This window comes from Topomyia yanbarensis, chromosome 2, assembly GCF_030247195.1.
Source record: "Topomyia yanbarensis strain Yona2022 chromosome 2, ASM3024719v1, whole genome shotgun sequence".
Taxonomy (NCBI): Eukaryota; Metazoa; Arthropoda; class Insecta; order Diptera; family Culicidae; genus Topomyia; species Topomyia yanbarensis.
This window is the reverse complement of record NC_080671.1, coordinates 437,673,618-437,692,407: the sequence shown is the minus strand read 5'-3', so window position 1 is coordinate 437,692,407 and position 18,790 is coordinate 437,673,618. Positions and strand designations below refer to the sequence as shown.

At 44.3% G+C, this 18,790-nt stretch overlaps 1 protein-coding gene across 7 annotated transcripts in view; it reads left to right on the top strand.

Annotated features, from left to right (window-relative positions):
- Positions 1–12,035, top strand: part of LOC131685565 (zinc finger MYM-type protein 4) — a 30,365-nt gene extending 18,330 nt beyond the window's left edge. For all 7 annotated transcript variants that reach the window (XM_058969379.1, XM_058969380.1, XM_058969374.1 and 4 more), the window contains one exon: positions 11,249–12,035. In XM_058969379.1, coding sequence (XP_058825362.1) covers positions 11,249–11,423 — 175 coding nt within the window. In that variant the 3' untranslated portion in view covers positions 11,424–12,035. The remainder of the gene's footprint in view (positions 1–11,248) is intronic.
- The last annotated feature ends 6,755 nt before the right edge of the window (positions 12,036–18,790 follow it).

Here is an 18,790-nt window from a genome sequence, read left to right as displayed (position 1 = left end):
AATGAGTTTTTATATTTTTTATAAAGTATTTTTACTCCTCTTTCAGATATTAATCAAATCTCTGTTTGTGTACATTTGTTAGTTTCGCCCATTTGTCGGATCACGATCGATATATCAAAATTTCAATTTTCACCGTTAACATAAAGTATTCCTAATCGCACTGCCCCATAGGAATCCAATTGCACTGATTGCAATATATTCAGCTCTGGATAATACTTACAGAAGTTGGTTCTCAAACGAAAAGTCACAGTTCTTAGTCTTGCTTGATTTTGTTATTACCAGCCTTATTTTGAAGAATGACATAAGGTCAACCGCTATAAATGTAGTTGCACTTCCTCTTAGTTTCAGAGCAGTCCACCACGCCACTCGTACTGTTTCAGTTTTAAGCACGGTTCACCACTTCATTTAACATGGTTGGCCACAGTTCAAAAAGGCCATCACAAATCAGGCGATCCAGCAATATTTCGATCGAAGAGATTTGCTTTCCACGGCTCAAGGGTAATTTATGTTTTCTGAACGACCTGTGGTTCCTGTTAATTTTCGAATGCGTTGATTAAATCACCTTCACCATGACCATCCTGGAATCCAGCGCATGAATTGCGCGTAGTTACGTTTACTGGCTATCGATCCATTAACTACACATGTTAATGCAATCGGAAATCGTGAATCTGTAGCCTAAAGTCCACCCATGGCACCACCATTAAGTATTTCCTTTCATGCTCTACATGGGTGACAATCATTAACCTAATCGATTACAGCTTCAGCCACGAAAGGAATCCTACAGTTTTTTTGTTCGCATCGGTATGCCAGACCCTTTGTGAGCGATAACGGTACTCAGTTCACCAGTACTGAGCTCGCAATGTTATGCGTGAAAAATGGTGCGCGTCATGTCACACCCGCACCATTCCATTCGCTTCAACGCAGATTGAGATATTGATGCATTCTTCGCCTATAGTGATTTGCCTTCTGCTCTTGTGACATCTTGTGACCAGATGGTAATCATTTCTCTTGCCGACAACGAACGGCGTACTCTGAGGCACGACGCAGTTGATTCGGGATGTCTCGAATCTCCCACCACAGTCGACCAAGCGACCGTCAGACATTCCGATACTGTTTGTGGGATTGACGAAAGGACCTTCCAACGCGCTCAAAACGGTAACATGACTTCGTTTTCTCCTGAACATGTTCCGTCTTCCAACAACATCGAGATTTACTACCAGAATGTTGGTGGTTTAAATTCATCAACGGACAACTTTTTGCTCGCGACCATAGGTTGCTGTTATCACGTCATCGCCTTGACTGCAACGTGGCTCGACAACCGTACTTTGTCTCGCTAGGTGTTTGGTTTCGATGGATTCGATGTCTACCGCTGCTACCGCAACGCCCTCAACAGCTGTAAGACACCAGTAGATGATGTGTTTATCGCCGCTCGCCGTGAACAACGATGACCGGTGGGTGAGCTCCGAGCAAGTGTGGTTATCAGTGAATCTTACCGATCGCAATCTGTTCCTGTGTGTCGTGTATTTATCACCTGCTAGAATTCGTGATATAATTGTTATACTGGGCGACTTCTCAACTCTGGGTTGACAGGGTGCCAGGCAAGTAACGGATTTCCTCGATTGGATATCGAAAAATCTACGCTTATCAACAGTGCCAGTTATATTCTGGACGGCTACAGCACCGCAACTCTCTGTCAAATCAACAATATCATCGAAGAATGGACATTGGATCTTTGACTTGTAGGTGTCCGGGATTACGCTCCGTACTGCTGCATTGCTCCGACTCCGACAGTCCCAGCATATGTGTAATCATCCCCCTACTACATCTTGTACTCGCTAGTAACCTAGAAGTGAACTTTGAAGACGTCACAAGTTCTATCGTCCACGATTTTTTCTTAACTACCTAGTCGACCGTCGTATACCAAAACACCAATCAACACGCCCCAGATAATCAACCGTCCTTAGATGATTAAAAACTACCAAATGAACCGCTTTTAAAAAATGCTCAAAACCTAAGACACTTGCACTACGAAACCACTGCTTTCAACTCAACCACGAATATAAACTGCAAAGTGGACGCGCCTTTTTCAGACACCAACGAGACGTCGATCGTCAACTGAAATCTAAGTCTAACCGAGTAAACGAAAAGCCCATAATACCCCCATGATCATGGTCCAAATTCACCCCACTGCATGATGTTGCATAATATTGATCGATGCTAGATTTCCGTCCCAAGTTCGATGATCTTTATCCAAAAGCGCTCTGATGCAAGTTATCAACACCCTGTTTATTCGCTTTGCGTTGTTCACCATCGGGCAGTAGCACGCTGTGGTCATATGCTCGGTGTTGTGCCTCGCGAGAAATGACCGGAATGCCAACGACGTAAACTGCTTGTCGTTGTCTGTGTGAATGATCCTTGGCCGTGAGAATCGAAGGAATACTTCCTTTTCCAGGAAGTTATTCAAGGCCTCTGTATCTGCCCCGCGCATTGGTTGCGCAATGACGTACTTGGTTATCCAGTCTACTGCTACAAAGATTACCGTGTTTCCCTTCTTTGATCTTGTGAATGGGTCGACGAAGTAAGCTCTCTCAACGGTTCAGAGCAGCCTATCTCTTCATCCAGCGCTAAGTCCAGCCTTTTGCATACGGTTCTCACGCGAAACTTGTCCCAGAAATCCCAGCCACGCAGAAAGCACTTTTTTCATGTTTAGCTCTTCGACGATCCTTACCGTACCTCCTCCGATTAACGAACAGTACGCCGCCGTCTAGAAAACCCTTCAGCTGTCTTTCGAGTACCGACATGTTTGCGTGAGGTCTATTGTCTCCATCCATGTTTATGATTCACTGGTTCCTCTGTTACTAACTCCTCGCCTGTGTGTTTCCTTTCCAACCGCAACGGTAACAAAACAACACTGCTTGGGGCTTCGGGCAGTCCATAAATCGATGTTCATCTTCATCACAGTTCCAGCATGATAACGTTGTACACCTTGATTCACTGTGTGGTTCTTGAAGGTGAATAGGAGTCTGCAAGGGTTGCTGCTGCGACAGCGGTTGCGGTATGTCGCTTACTGTGTTCGATGCTCCGTGTCGCTCTTGTGTCGACTGGTACTAGAATCCTTACGAATTTGCGGATCGACGTTGCTCTCTCCTTTCAAACCGCCTATTCAGCGCATTCACCAGTTGACAAAGATTTTCCAGCTGTTGTACCCATTCCTGGATCTTCCTGCTCGGCACGTGCTGAATCTATTGAATCGCTGTCTGATTGGACTTCTTGTGCTTCATGTATTCCTATCACGTGTACTCTACCGAACCTCTGTGGAGTTACGGGCCAGAGTATGTTCTTTGCGAGATGACGGCTGTCGCAAAGTTTGAATTCAGTAGAGTTTTGTGCGAGATCGGTTCACGTCGCTGCCGGTTCAGTAATAACCTTGTTTCGACAAACCCGTTGCAAACTTCCACCAATTCCAGTAATGTTCGTGGTCTGTCAGCCGCTACTATTGCCGCGTATTCCGCATTAATATTCTTCACGATAAAGAATTTTTCATCCTCTGTCATCGGTGGACTAACAAAACGGAAAAGTGCCTGAATGTCACGATAAAGGGCCCTATTCTCACAGTCACGTCACTTAGTGACTAGAAGAAAAATTCCTTCTAGTCACTAGGTGACGTGACTGTGAGAATAGGGCCCATTTGCGAACGATTCGTTTGTTCCTTGGAACCGGAAACTCGCTTCGATGCGTAAAATTCTGCGTGTAGCTACCGGGCACGAGTTACCGTCAGCTCTTCTCCTTGAAATGCCTCCACGACAGCAGTGATCCCTGTGCAAAAGCTCGTCGTCTATACAAATCCAGTGCGTCGTCCAATAACAGGTGCTTGATGGATCCAAGCAAAATTTCCTCCTCCAGCCCCTCAGAACGAGCGAAACATTCCACGCGGTACAACAACGTATTTGAACGGCCAGTTGTGGATTGCTTTTGGATTTCTCGGTCCATTGAGTTGGTTTCGTTCACGTCTCAGCAGATGATTAAGCAGCTCATCCCGCTGTCGGTTGTACTCTGTGGAATTATTGCTTCCTCCTCCGTCCCTTGGAGAGTCTGTGGAACGAGTCATTGGAACGGATCTCCGCTCAAGCAAGCCCGATCGACGAGATCCTGATTGTTGACGATTTCAACTTCTCCGGATTAAAATGGCACTCTGCTTCAGACGGATTTATGTTCGCAGATCCCGAACTGTAATCTTTTCATGCTGGCACCACCAGTTTGCTTGACTGCTACAGTCTATATCTGTTGCGCCAAACGAATAATGTGGTGAATGAGAACAACAGAATCCTCGATCTCTGCTTCTCGAGCAAATCTGACTACGCGCGAAAAAATTGCCGCAGCACCGTTCCCCCTGGTGTTAGAGTGTTAGACACCACCCTCCACTGCATATAGTGCTTGAAGCATTTCGTGTGAAGCATGACTGCAATGTTTCTGACACCGTCAGCTATAACTTTAGAAGAGCCGACTATAATAGCATTATTGACTTCCTGTCGAATATCCACTGGAACGAATTCTTGATGATGTCAACGTTGCAGTTTAGACCTTCTCCAATGTTATGAGATATGTTATCGATCGCTATGTATCCAAAAGAAGCGCCCTTCAATCTAAGCACCCCGCATTGGGGACTACGTGCTGCGACAACACTATGTGCATGTTAACCAAGTCTATACAAAGACATCGAAGCGTTGCCATGCCGATTACTTGCGAAACGTGCAACGTAAGTTGAAGTCCGAACCAAAAACATTCTGGAAGCATGTAAACGAGCAAAGAAAGGAATCCGGGTTGCCTTCAACGATGAGCTATGGAGGGCATACGAGCTCTAGTTCACAGGAAATTTGCCAACTATTCTCTGAAAAGTTCGCGAGTGTTTTCTCCAACGAGAAACTGGCACCGACCCAGGTTTCATGCGCGGCACTCAATGTACCTCAATCATACCAATCTTTAAGCTCTATCAATATCGACAATAATATGGTACAACTTGCGATTGGCAAAATGAAGACCTTAACCTCGGCAGGCCCAGATGGTATACCAACTATTATTCTTTAAAAATGCTCTGCCGGTCTAATCGAACCTCTGTCATCTGTTTCGACTGTCGCTAACACCCGGAGTATTTCCCGAACTCTGGAAATCCTCCTTCATGTTTCCAGTTCACAAAAAAGGCGATAAAAAGGAAGTCGACAACTATCGCGGTGTTACAACACTTAGCGCAGTTCCTAAGCTGTTTCAAATGACTGCTGGAACACATCTTCAGCCACTGCAAACAGTATATCTCCGAGACTCAGCATGGATTTATGCCGAAACGTTCAACATCTACAAATCTTCTGTCGTTCACAACATATGTGACAGATGCCATGTCTGCCGGCCTTCAAACTGACGTTATTTACACGGACCTTTCAGCTGCATTTGACAAGATTAATCACGCTATTGCAATGGCAAAGTTGGATAGACTTGGCTTTGGTACTAATATTCTCCGCTGGATGCAATCGTATCTCAGTCAGGCATGGGAAAATTCGTTCACTCGCGCGACTGTTGCTAACTGTGGATCACAAAGTAGTCAAAATTTTGTGCTCACTAATTAACCATAATCAACGCACGAAGTGAGAAGTCTAATAACTTCAGAGCAGGTCACTAGATGGGCAAACTGCGAATCAAAAGTGAAGCTTAAAAAATTTAAGAGCAGCGTCAATTCTTCGCTCGTGAATGTTTGTCACGTAGCTTCGCGAAGCTCACAAAGGTTTCTTCATGCATGATTAAAACATAGTACCTATTTTTGCACTGGATTTTTCGCTCTCAGACCGCGTTATGGGTAGTTTTGTGATACAATACTAGCAATTTGATCTACTGAAATTCCTTGCGGCCTATTTGTTAGCAGTGCATTGTTGCAAATTTTTAAAACCATTGATTATCAGCTAGTTTTAAAATGGTATATGGTTTTCCAAGCATTAATTATATTGTGCGAATATGAAAATGAAATAAAACTGTATTATGAAAATCCTATGCAAACCGCGAACCGCTCGAGAAGAGCTTCGCGAACGAAGCCATCCGCGGTGGGGAAGGAAAGAATTAAAACACAACTGATGTGCTTCTTCGTTGGTTGTTATAGCTTTGAATCGCATGTGTCCGTAACGACAGGTTGCTAGGTATCATTTTCGAAGCTAACAGAATGCATCACAACTGAAGAAAGCTTGCTTGCGAAGCGCGAACGATCGATTCACGATGTGATTTTTCCCATGCTTGATCTCAGTAATCGTCGTCTGGCAGTCAAGATAGGTGATTGGGTATCCGAAGAGTTCTTCGCTTCATCTGGCATTCTGCAAGGCAGCCATCTCGGTCCATTGATTTTTCTTCTGTATTTCAACGACGTCAACTTTTGTTTAGAAGGACCCCTCGGTTGTCTTTCGCTGACGACCTCAAGTTATACCACAGAATCCAGAATACAGATGATGTAGCTTTCCTTCAACGCCAACTGATAACCTTTGCGGAATGGTGCGAAATCAACCGAATGACCCTAAATCCCAAGAAATGCACGGTCATTACGTTCTCCAGGAAAAAACGCCAATTCGTTTTGAATACTGTCTAGCAAAATCCACGATTGACAGAGCGAATTGTGTCAAAGATCTTGGAGTTTTTCTCGATGAACAACTGACGTTTAAGCAGCATATCAGCTATATTGTCGCAAAGGCATCACGCTGCTTGGGGTTCATTATGAGAATATCTAAGCACTTTTCCGATATCTATTGCTTGAAGTCTCTTTACTCTCACTCGTTCGTTCAGCACTGGAATATTGTTCAGTTGTGTGGAATCCTCATTATCTCAACGGTGTCCATCGAATTGAGACAGTACAGCGCAGATTTGTTAGGTTTGCCCTTCGTCGTTTGCCTTGGCACAACCCTCACCAGCTGCCAAGTTACGATAGTCGTGGTTTGCTTATTGGACTAGACACTAGTGCGGCGGGACCTATTCCGTGCTGACGATTTCGGATATTATGCACGATCGAATCGACTGTCCCGAACTTCTTAGTGCGATAAATATGAACGTTCGTACTCGTTCTCTTCGCAATAATATATTCCTCCGATTACCTGTTCGCCGGACTAACTATGGAGTTAACGGTGCCATCATTGGTTTGCAGCGGATTTTCAACAGAGTATCATCTGAGTTTGATCTTCACATTCCACGTTGCGGATTGCAATCTAATTTTCTAAATATATTAAGAAATAATCATTAGGACCACACTGTGTCTGTTGATATTAACTATAAATAAATAAACGATACGCTGGAGGTGACAGTCCGTGCGAGATTACCACCTAGGGGTTGGGTTCCCACTCGATTGAATCGTCCTCGTTTTGATGATACCTAGGTAATGCAAGGTTCCATCTTGTCCGAACTCCACGACTCCGTCCTTTGCCTTTTGGAGAGGAAGCAATTGATAGTCCTCGGTCCAGCTTTCTCTTTCGAATCGTGTCCCGTGGGATGATGAGTTTCTGGAAACTGTTCCGGTAGATTTGGGTTCTGTCCTGGCGCTCTCCGGAAAAAAAACGTTGGGAACGCTGACTTCTGAACGATGGTCGGAACCAGAGATGCCAGATACTTTTTTCAAATGTCTGCAATAATAATTTTATAAGACTGGGAAGAACAAAAAATGTCAGGAAATCTAGTATAACCAAAAGCCTTTATATTTAAAAATCTGTGAAAATCTGCAATGAAAATAAAAAATCTGCAAATATCTGCAATGAAACTAAAAAGTCTGCAAATATCTGCGTCATCGAAAAAATCTGCAGCTAAAATTAAGTCTGCGAATCTGGCATCTCTGGTCGGAACTGTTGCTCCTTTGGTCCACCATGTCATTGTGTACTATTGTGTTTTCACTGCGTTCCCTTACTGGACTAACTATTGACGGATTTAACGTGACGTACACTTCTTCTAAAAGTGCCTTTTATTCGGATTGACAAGCTTCTATGTTTCGGGAGTCTTGCATCACCTGAGAGAAGTCGGTATAAAAGCAACCCGTTCTCATGTCTTTCTCCATGGTTTGCTGCAATCAAGAACATTTGTCTCACCGGATGGACTGTGTCGGATCCTTTAACTTGCGCCAATGCACAATTTAATCTTTCCTCGCTTAAATGCAAAGGATTAATCGCCATAATGAAGATCTTCAGAGTCTAATATTACTAAAATTAACAAAACTCAAACTGTATTTTAACTATAAATTATTCCCAACTGGGCTTAACATGTGCTTTTGGGTACGTTTAGTTGTTATCTTGAGAGAAAAAGGCCAGCTGACTCACAAACGAAAAACACGCAAAGTGCATGAGGAAAAGAGAGAAATTTGTGCAGACTTACGCTCAATCGTCGTCACTTCCTCGCTCCTCTTTCGAGAAAATCGAGAACCCTTTATTCATATCCTTGCGTACGGTGAGGCAGCCTATCAGCACTGCCACCGGTATTGGCGTTACAGAATGACGGTTCCTTCTTCTGTGCAGAATTAAAAAAGGATGCCGTCGCCGATACTGGCCATGTACAATATTACCGGTGGCAGCCGTAACTTCCCGAACGATCTTGCCGCTGTTGCTGGTGGAAGTTCCAAGCACTCTGTACACTTGCTCCGCTGGTAATGCTTTCTTCTTTGCGGTAGCTTTATCAGTATTGCTGTATTTAATATTCTCTATGGGATGATCCATAAATGACGTAGCATTTTTTGAGTGATTTTTAACACCCCCCTCCCCCATCGTAGCATTTCGTCACAAACCTCTAAATACCCCCCTGGTAATTACGTAGCTTAACGATAAGTCTGCCCCCCTCCCGCACCGTAATTTTTTTAAAAAATTCTAATCTATTCCCCTTTAAAAAAGCTACGTAGCATGGCATGACCCCCTACCCCCCCGTCGTCACACATCATCACAAAATACAAAACTCCCCCTCCCCCATATAATGCTACGTCATTTATGGATGTTGTCCTTGGTCACTGTGGCAACATCTTCTTGCGAAGTGAATGGCGGTGATTCCGCGGTTGATTTCTGCTGACAAGCTTCCAGTCGGTCACGCGAATATATCCCCTTATTCTCCACACCACTGAATCTCAGTGGGTCCTCCACACTCCACCGGCTCAGAAAACTTGTGAAACATGCGGTTTTGGTTTTTACAGCTCCAGTGCTGCTGTCATCCCGCGACTGGCAACCCACCACGGATGGGGTGCGTTCACATGCTCCTGTCTTTTTGACTGCGTGCTACACGCTCCCATCTAACACCTCATTATTGCATTTATGATTACTGTTTACCCACTTTCAACGTAACAAGGTTCTGTCGCGGTAAATTGAGATGACAAAGACCCGAATTTTACCGCTACTGACGCAATACGGTTGTAATACGTTATAATTCATTCGTATCCTGTGAATTTTGCCACAACGGCTTTTTCTATGAGAGGCCCACTGAGTGTAGGAAGGTGTCTAGTTCTGGAACATCGGATAAAATAGTTTTATGCTTTTTACCTTTATCATCTTTGCAAAACAAGTTTCCGAAAGATCCCGTGACATCGACAACACGGCCCTATGGCCTTAGCGTGACGAACATGCCCGAAATCGCTTCCACTTCCTTGAAGAAAGGCCTCTCGCTGCTGATATGACTCGGTGACGCGGTCTCGGAATCTATTATCCAATATTTTATCTCAGATCAGGAAACTTGGTGAAGAGCTGACCGCAAACGGACACTCGACGCTTTGCCACCACCTTCGCACTATGCTATATTTCTCCTTAATGGAGAATAATTTAGGTTCAAATTATTTTTTCTACATCAAGGAAAAAATTGTTTAAAACAACCTTCACGCGTGAAGAGCACAACACGTTCAACTAAATTGGTTATGGAATTTGCGGTTCAACTTCGTCTCATCAGAATCGGACACTAACTTAGTGACAGGACTAATCTAGTGCCGGATTTACGATAGATCCAAAAATGGAGACACACAATTTGTGTTCCTGAGCAAATCCCGAGTCAAGCGTGATGTCCCGCAAGATTTCATTGGTATCATCAGCTTAAAATGAGCTCCTTTTCTTGCGAGACATCACGCTTGACTAGGGGTTTGCTCAGGAACACAAATTGTATGTTTCCATTTTTTTGGAGGTAGCGTCAATCCGGCGCTAGCTTAGTCCTGTCACTAAGATAGTGTCGAATTCTGATGAGACGAAGTCGAAACTCAAATTCCATTTCGGCATACTTTTGCTTCAATGATAGGCAGTGGCGTTTAAAGTGCCCTAATTTGTGGAAATGGTGGCACACACCTTTCACCCCGACTTGAACTCGCAGCATACTTTCGCAACAGCCGGATCTCTTGTTTCGTCCTGAAATTTTGCTTGATTCTTTCCATTGTGAGCTCGTCTTCTGGGGTCTGACTCTTCAAATGACGGAGGGAGGCTTCGCGGAACTAAAACCATTGTCAGGACAGGGTAGCCCCTAACTCAAGACCGAAATTTGAGAGTCGCTGGTACAGTTCTCCCATCTGGTGTAGGTTTTGCTTTATGTCCTCGCCATCGTTGTAGGTTAGGTTGCAAATCCGTTTTGAAATGGCAAATTTTCTATGTTAAAGACATCTTTTGGTGGTGGCCACTGGTTATCTCACAGATTTGCTTCGCTGTTAGGCAGTTCCCGATCTGTGTCTGGGTGTGTAACGTCAACGAATAACGATATTGTACCTCGTGCTTTGGCGTCTCCATTTCGCCATGAATCGATCACAGGGTTCGCCAGGAATCGATCACAGGGTTTCGTAATTCTCATTACCAACACGCACAATCCCGAACTAATCCATCTTCATGGTGGATTCGGCCAATTGCGTTGGGGAAAAAACTTCTAATGGCCTAGTACTCATTGACGACAGCAACTGGAACGGTGTTTTAACAAAGTATTGAATTCTCGGCAGGCCCGTAAACTATTGCAAGTAGTAATGGCCGTAGATCGGAGAAAAAACTAAAACGCCTGTGTTCAGAACCGTGACAAAATTGATTGATTTTTGGTGGCTATAGTAACATGGCTACTATGATTGTTCACCCGTCGATATCTCCTACACGTGGTATGGGGATACACCTGGGACTATAATCTGTAGAGCGTGTAGGTTGGGAATCAATGGATTAATATGGGTTAATTCTAACGGTTTATAGTTGTGTCTTTAACATAAAAGATCTGTAAACTTGAATTATATAACATATTTATTCTTCTCTTTCAGCCCGGAAAGTGTCAAAACCCGCAACGACGTATTCTACCTGCAACCGGAACGATCCTGCGTACCCGATTCCCCCGTCTGGTACTCGACACAGGCCCTCAGCAAGGACTCGCTGAGTAAAATGCTGCACCGCGTTAAGATGGTAAAGGAAATAAACATCGCACTGCTCACCAGCTAATGAAACGAGACCCACAATGACGAGGATAACACTAGCAATACCACCACCAGTTCCAACGCTACTACTACTACAACCGGTGGCCCCAGTGGTGCCGCCAACTTCTGCTCGACGATGAACCACGTAGCAAATGCTATTAGTTCGCTTCCATTCCGCAGCCTGCAGTCGTCGCTTCAGCAGCTGCAGAATCACCAGCAGCAAAACGCCGTATCCCAGCAGCAAAATCACTATCAGCAGCAGAGCAACTGCAACAATGGTCAGCCCTCTGGACCGACTACGGGACAGCCTCCGGCTAGTTTCATGGCCAACAATACAACACATCCGCCACCCCCACCAGATTATGACTACTACTATAACGATTACTACCGTCGCTGGAGTGGCATTATGAACTTCTACAAGTAGCAGAACACAGCAGAGACACGGGAACAGATGGTGGTTAGGAGCTGTTGATCCGCTTTCGTTTTGAACAAAAAAAATCAGAAAACCGAGTGATCATGGTCAAAGTATCCTTGGAGATACGCTATGGCGGTTCCAAAACAGTGCAAAGCACCACTCGAGAAACAAAAAAAAAGTATAAATTTTGCCTCCATACATACTATTATTTTTCAGAAACAATTTATGTTGTTAATTGATTGAAGTCAACTTTCTCCGGCAAAGATTCTATTTATTCTGGCCGTGGCAGAACGGGAAAAAAGAAGGATCTTGTTTATGATCAGATTATTGTTTTATTTAAGTGCTTTTAGTTTTTTAGGCAGGAGACTATATTTTTTCGAACACTTAGAAGCAAGCGCGTGGTAAAGAATGTAGCGAGGAAGAGTGAACGGTGGAAGTCTGCGAGTTTTTTGTAAATATTATCTTTAACTGCTTGATAGCGATGACTACACTCTGGTGAATATAGAAAAAAGAAGAAACAACATTAACGATAACGCATAAAACCATAAAGTCAGTGAATCCATAAGAGTACATAGTTTTTAGGTGGCACTGAAAGAGAAATATGAATCACTCTACCTACACATTAGCGAGTATTTGAAAAAGAAAATGGAAATACACATTTTATTGTTAGAAATAACAGAAAATACATACAATAAAATAATAATGCCGACAAATTCAATTTCACTATGTGTTTAAAAAGGTACTTTTTTGATTGAGAATATCGAAACTAACTGATCTAAAACACATCGGCAATATAACGAGCTAAGCAAAGCAGAACAGTATGATGAAATAGTAGATGCATAACTGATATCAACACAGTAACAAGAATGTTCTAGTTTCGATGGCGATAATGGGCCCGTAACAATAACATTTCAGAGAAGGATATTTTTTCTGTGTAAAATAATATCTCCAGCCGGACAAATAGTCACAGCAAACACAAGCAAAGCCACCTCTGATCAGAGAACGTACATATTTGAAATAAAGTATGAAATAATAGCAAAACGGTTCTGTTGACTGAATATGCGATTCCGATGACGGCCAATTTTCTACGCCTGAGCAACCTTAATTTTACAGACGGTTCTTAGTATGTTGTGGGTTCTACGTAGGGTTCGTAAGACCATTCAATTCCTAATCCCACCAGGGGTGCTCCAAATTTGACCCAAATCCAAATCATACAAGTCTAGCTACCGGACCAACGTACTTGACATTTGTATTTTTCTTTAATTTTTATGGAGAAAATCGACTAGTTTGCATTCTCACCGCTGGGTAGCACTGTATGCAACTGCCACCCAACAGTCGCCTCACATAACGTGAGCGATGATCACATTTTCGAACGAATGTGGTTTGATCGAAGTAGGCTTCCGTTTGATTATGCAGTCGTTATTGACAATGCAGATTTTTTTTTCAATTTGTTTATTTGATAAGGCACGTATGCGTTAGCTCAAAGGTGCCATTTTTTCATTGTTTTACATTTTGAATTTCTTAAAACTAGGGGGTTACACATTTCAATATTATTTTGTTTTATATGATGAAACTTAAAAAAAAAATTTACAGCTAACTTATACATATAAAAGAGGGTATAATATAATATTCGTAAAATTTGGGGGACGGGTCATTTTGTGTGTTCTTTTTATAGTAATTCACTTTATGATTTTTAGAAGGGAGATTGTAGGAGAAATTAATTATTAACTAAGCGGAACATTTTACAAGCTTATTAACTAGAAATAACTAGAGAGAGAGTGGTTCAAGATTAGGGGGAATTAATTAGGGCTATTTTAAAGTAGTGGTACTGTTGTGCTTTTATTAACGAGATTAACTATTGATCAACTAAAACTAGAAGATAGGGGGGCACATAAGTTGTGGGAAGATATTCAAGGGGAGAAGGGGGTGGAGTCATACATCTGTGTATCAGAGACATGGGAGGGAGGGTGGACAAGGCTGAAGGGGGGGGGGGGGGGGGGGGGATGTAAACTTTCAGTTTCCGGCATCAGGAATTAACGGCCAGGATTACAGATTCGAACGGATTGATCAACTAAAACTAGAAGATAGGGGGGCACATATGTTTTGGGAAGATATTCAAGGGGAGAAGGGGGTGAAGACATACATCTGTGTATCAGAGACATGGGAGAGAGGGTGGACAAGACTGAACGGGGGGGGGGGAATATAAACTTCAGTTTCCGGCATCAGGAATCAACGGCCAGGATTACAGATTCGAACGGATGTATCAAGTATTGGGACGCCGGGCGGTTTTCCTCGAGCCGGCAGGGGTTCCTCCAGACGATTTCGTAGTACGGCTCAGATACGGATCGGGAACACACCGCGCTGCGCGTGTGATGTTGTACTGTAGATCTCGTGTTGTTGGTTCATTCGACAGATGTTTTGTCTCGTCTTGGAGTCGTATCAAACCATCGTTGGGGTACGGTAGGCGGAAGAGGGCACTTCTGGGAATGATAAGAGAAAAGATAGGGGCATTTAAATTTGTTTATTGATGGTTTTGAGGAACGTGTATATAAGGGACATGTAGAGAATATCGCGGCTTGCTAGTACATCTTGAACCGGGACATTGGGTGATCTTCCTCGGGCCCGAAGGGAATCGAATAGTTGAGATCTGGCAGAACAGTACTCGGCGCATGCCCAGACAACATGTTCGATTTCGTGATAACCGTTGCCACAAGCGCAGATACCGCTATCCACGAGCCCAATACGCCGGAGATGTGCGTCCAGCGTGTAGTGATTGGACATGAGCCGAGACATCACGCGAATGAAATCCCGACCCACATCCATCCCCCTGAACCAAGGTTTCGTCGATACCTTAGGGATTATCGAATGTAGCCACCTTCCCAGTTCACCATTGCTCCATGAAGTTTGCCAACTTTCGAGGGTTCTCTGATGAGTAATACTGAAAAATTCGCTGAAGCTAATTGGTCTTTCATATATGTCACCTTGTAAAGCGCCCGCCTTAGCTAAAGAGTCCGCTTCTTCATTACCTGGAATGCAGCAATGCGAGGGAACCCAAACTAAGGTAATCTTGTACGATCTTACAGATAAAGCACGCAGGCGCTCCCAGATTTTCCCCAGAAAATATGGAATGTGCTTTCTAGGTTTCATTGAACGGAGAGCCTCGATTGAGCTGAGGCTATCCGAGACAATAAAGTAATGATCGGTGGGCAAAGTATCAATGATCCCAAGGGTATACTGAATAGCAGCAAGTTCTGCGACGTAAACTGAAGCAGGATCATTGAGTTTGAATGAGGCGGTGAGGTTTTGATTGAATATACCGAAGCCAGTGGAGCCGTCGAGGCTTGACCCGTCGGTGTAAAACATCTTGTTGCAGTCGACTTCTCGAAATTTACTATGAAAGATGCTTGGGATCACTTGCGGACGTATGTGATCCGGGATTCCACGAATCTCGTCTTTCATGGATGTGTCGAAGAATACAGTTGAATCAGAAGCATGAAAGAGATTGACACGGTTGGGATAGTATGAAGAAGGATTGATATTTTGTGCCATGTAATCAAAGTACAAGGACATAAATCGGGTTTGAGAATTGAGCTCGACAAGCCTTTCGAAATTTGCAATTACTAACGGGTTCAAGATATCGCATCGGATGAGCAATCGATATGAGTTCCCAAAATCGATTTTTCAGCGGAAGGACGCCCGCCAGCACTTCGAAACTCATCGTATGGGTCGAGTGCATGCAACCCAAGGCAATGCGCAAGCAACGATACTGGATTCTCTCCAGTTTGATGAAGTGTATGTTCGCAGCGGAGCGGAAACAGAAACTCCCGTACTCCATCACCGACAATATTGTTGTTTGGTACAGCCTGATCAGGTCTCCTGGGTGGGCACCCCACCATGTTCCGGTTATTGTACGGAGAAAGTTGATCCTTTGCTGGCATTTCTGTTTCAGATACCTAATGTGACATCCCCAGGTTCCTTTAGAGTCGAACCAGACCCCGAGATATTTGAAAGTTGAAACCTGAGCAATAGTTTGACCCATTAATTGAAGCTGTAGTTGCGCTGGTTCACGCTTCCTTGAAAATACGACTAGCTCAGTTTTCTCCGTGGAGAACTCGATACCCATCTGGAGGGCCCAAGCAGACAAATTGTCCAAGGTATCTTGCAATGGTCCTTGCAGATCGACGGCTTTGGGACCTGTAATAGAGATCACACCGTCATCTGCAAGCTGCCTTAGCGTGCAGGAATTGACAAGACATTCGTCAATGTCATTCACGTAAAAGTTATAGAGAAGGGGGCTTAGACATGAGCCCTGGGGAAGACCCATGTAGCTAATTCGTGATGTCGATAAATCACCATGCGAAAAATGCATATGTTTTTCAGACAGCAAGTTTAGCAAAAAGTTGTTTAGAGTCGGTGAAAGACCATGCTGGTGCAGCTTCTCAGAAAGAATTTTGATAGAAACTGAATCAAAAGCCCCCTTTATATCTAGGAAAACTGATGCCATCTGCTCTTTGCTAGCATAGCCATTTGAATTTCTGTTGAGAGCAACGCAAGACAATCGTTCGTCCCTTTGCTTTTGCGGAAACCAAATTGTGTATCTGACAGTAAGCCATTTGCTTCAACCCAATTATCGAGGCGAAACAAGATCATTTTCTCGAACAACTTTCGGATACAGGACAGCATCGCAATCGGTCGATACGAGTTGTGGTCGGAGGCTGGTTTTCCTGGTTTTTGAATGGCGATGACCTTCACTTGCCTCCAGTCATGAGGGACAATATTACCCTCAAGAAACTTATTAAATAAATTCAACAAGCGTCTCTTGGCAGAGTCTGGCAGATTCTTTAGCAAGTTAAATTTGATTCTGTCTGGCCCTGGGGCTTTATTGTTACATGATAAGAGAGCAAATGAGAACTCCACCATCGAAAATGGTGTTTCGTTCGCGTTATTGTGAGGGGACGCGGCGCGGTAGATCTACTGTGCCGGGGCGGAATCCGGACAAACCTTCTTGGCAAAATCGAATATCCAACGGTTTGAATATTCCACGCTCTCATTAGTACTGTTTCGGTTTCGTAAGCGCCGGGCCGTACTCCACAGAGTGCTCATCGATGTTTCTCTCGTTAGTCCGTCGACGAACCGGCGCCAGTAGCTACGTTTTTTGACGTTTATCAAACTCTTCATGCGCGTTTCCGCCATCGCGTACTGTCGGTAGCTAGCTGGCAGCCCGTCGTCCCGGAAGGTCTTATACGCAGCGGCCTTCTCCGCGTAAACGTCTGAGCACTCTTTGTCCCACCATGGATTGGGAGGACGCCCGCGTGAGTTCGCGTCTGGTACGCGTTTAGTCTGAGCTTGAATCGCGGTATCGAGAATCAAGCCAGCCAGGAACCCGTACTCTTCCTCCGGAGGAAGCTCTTGAGTGCACTCGATTTTGTCGGATATCGCGGACGCGTAGCTCTTCCAACCAATATTTCGTGTGAGGTCATACGAAACATTGATTGTATTCGGTGGCCCTGAACCGTTAGCAATAGTAATTACGATTGGCAGATGGTCGCTGCCGTGGGGATCAGAGACTACCTTCCACATGCAATCTAACCGCAGCGATGTCGAGCAGAGGGACAGATCTAAGGCGCTCGGTCGCGCTGGAGGGGCAGGAATCCGTGTCATTTCACCCGTATTCAAAATAGTCATATTGAAGTTGTCGCAAAGCTCATGGAGTAGGGTAGATCGATTATCGTCATGAAGGCAACCCCATGCCGTGCCGTGGGAGTTGAAGTCACCTAAAACTAGCCTCGGTGCGGGGAGGAGTTCCGCAATATCGCAAAGCCGTCGGTGGCTAACTGAGGCTCTAGGGGGGATGTAGGTGGAAGCAATACAAAGGTCTTTGCCTTTAATTCTGGTTTGGCAAGCGACAACTTCAATGCCTGGTGTCGAGGGGAGGTCGATCCGATTGAAAGAATAGCACTTTTTGATCCCCAAAAGTACTCCTCCGTAAGAGTCTTCTCGATCCAAGCGAATAATATTAAAATCGTGGAAGTGTAGGGTTATTTCTGAAGTGAGCCATGTCTCGCATAGGGCAAATGCATCGCATTTCAAATTATTTAGTAAGATTTTAAACGAATCGATTTTCGGGATAATACTTCTGCAATTCCACTGTAGAACAGTGATTAAATCCTTGACCTCGTTCGATGAATTAGCCATCGAAGGATACAATCGCTGAAAGAAGGGGCCATTTCGCAGTGAACTGCATCAAAAATGTTTTTACTGCGGGGAGAAAGCTTATCAAGATACTTTTAAGGGGGTCAGAAATGTTTAACGCTGTAAGAATACGGTCCACAATGTCAGAGAAATTTATTAAGCCAGCACTGTTTTCTTTCTCTGGCTGAGATATGGGAACACTTGGGGTTTTTGATGTTCCTGGAAGTGCTGGGAACTCCTTTTCTGAGCTCAGGTTACTGAGACCGGGAGCGACTTGCTTCGGTTTTGCACCAGTACTTCCTTGAGTAGTTATTTTAGGGGGACCATGAAGAGACACCTTCTGGCCTTTACGACGAAGCTTGGAAGAAGAAATGTTCTTCCTTTTTCTACTACTTCTAGGCACAGCAGAAGATGTTCCCTCCTGGGGTTCATCACAGTCGCCTTCGTCAGTAGACAAGTTGGTAAAGATGTTCGTAGAGACAGGTGGCGTAGCTATCTTAAGCATTTCTGCAAAAGATCGCTTAGAGCGTCCCTGAAGGGAACGCTTAAGATTTTCCTCGCGCTGTTTGTACGCGGGACATGAAGGGAGATCATGTGGGTTTCCCCCACAGTAGAGACACTTTTCGACATCTCTACCACAGGAATCATCCGCATGATTCCCACCGCATTTCCCACAGCGGGCTTTATTGCTACAATGGGAGGCTGTGTGTCCCAATTGTTTGCAATTAGTACAGTTCATGACCCGCGGCACAAAGAGGCGAACAGGTAGACGAACCTTGTCAAAG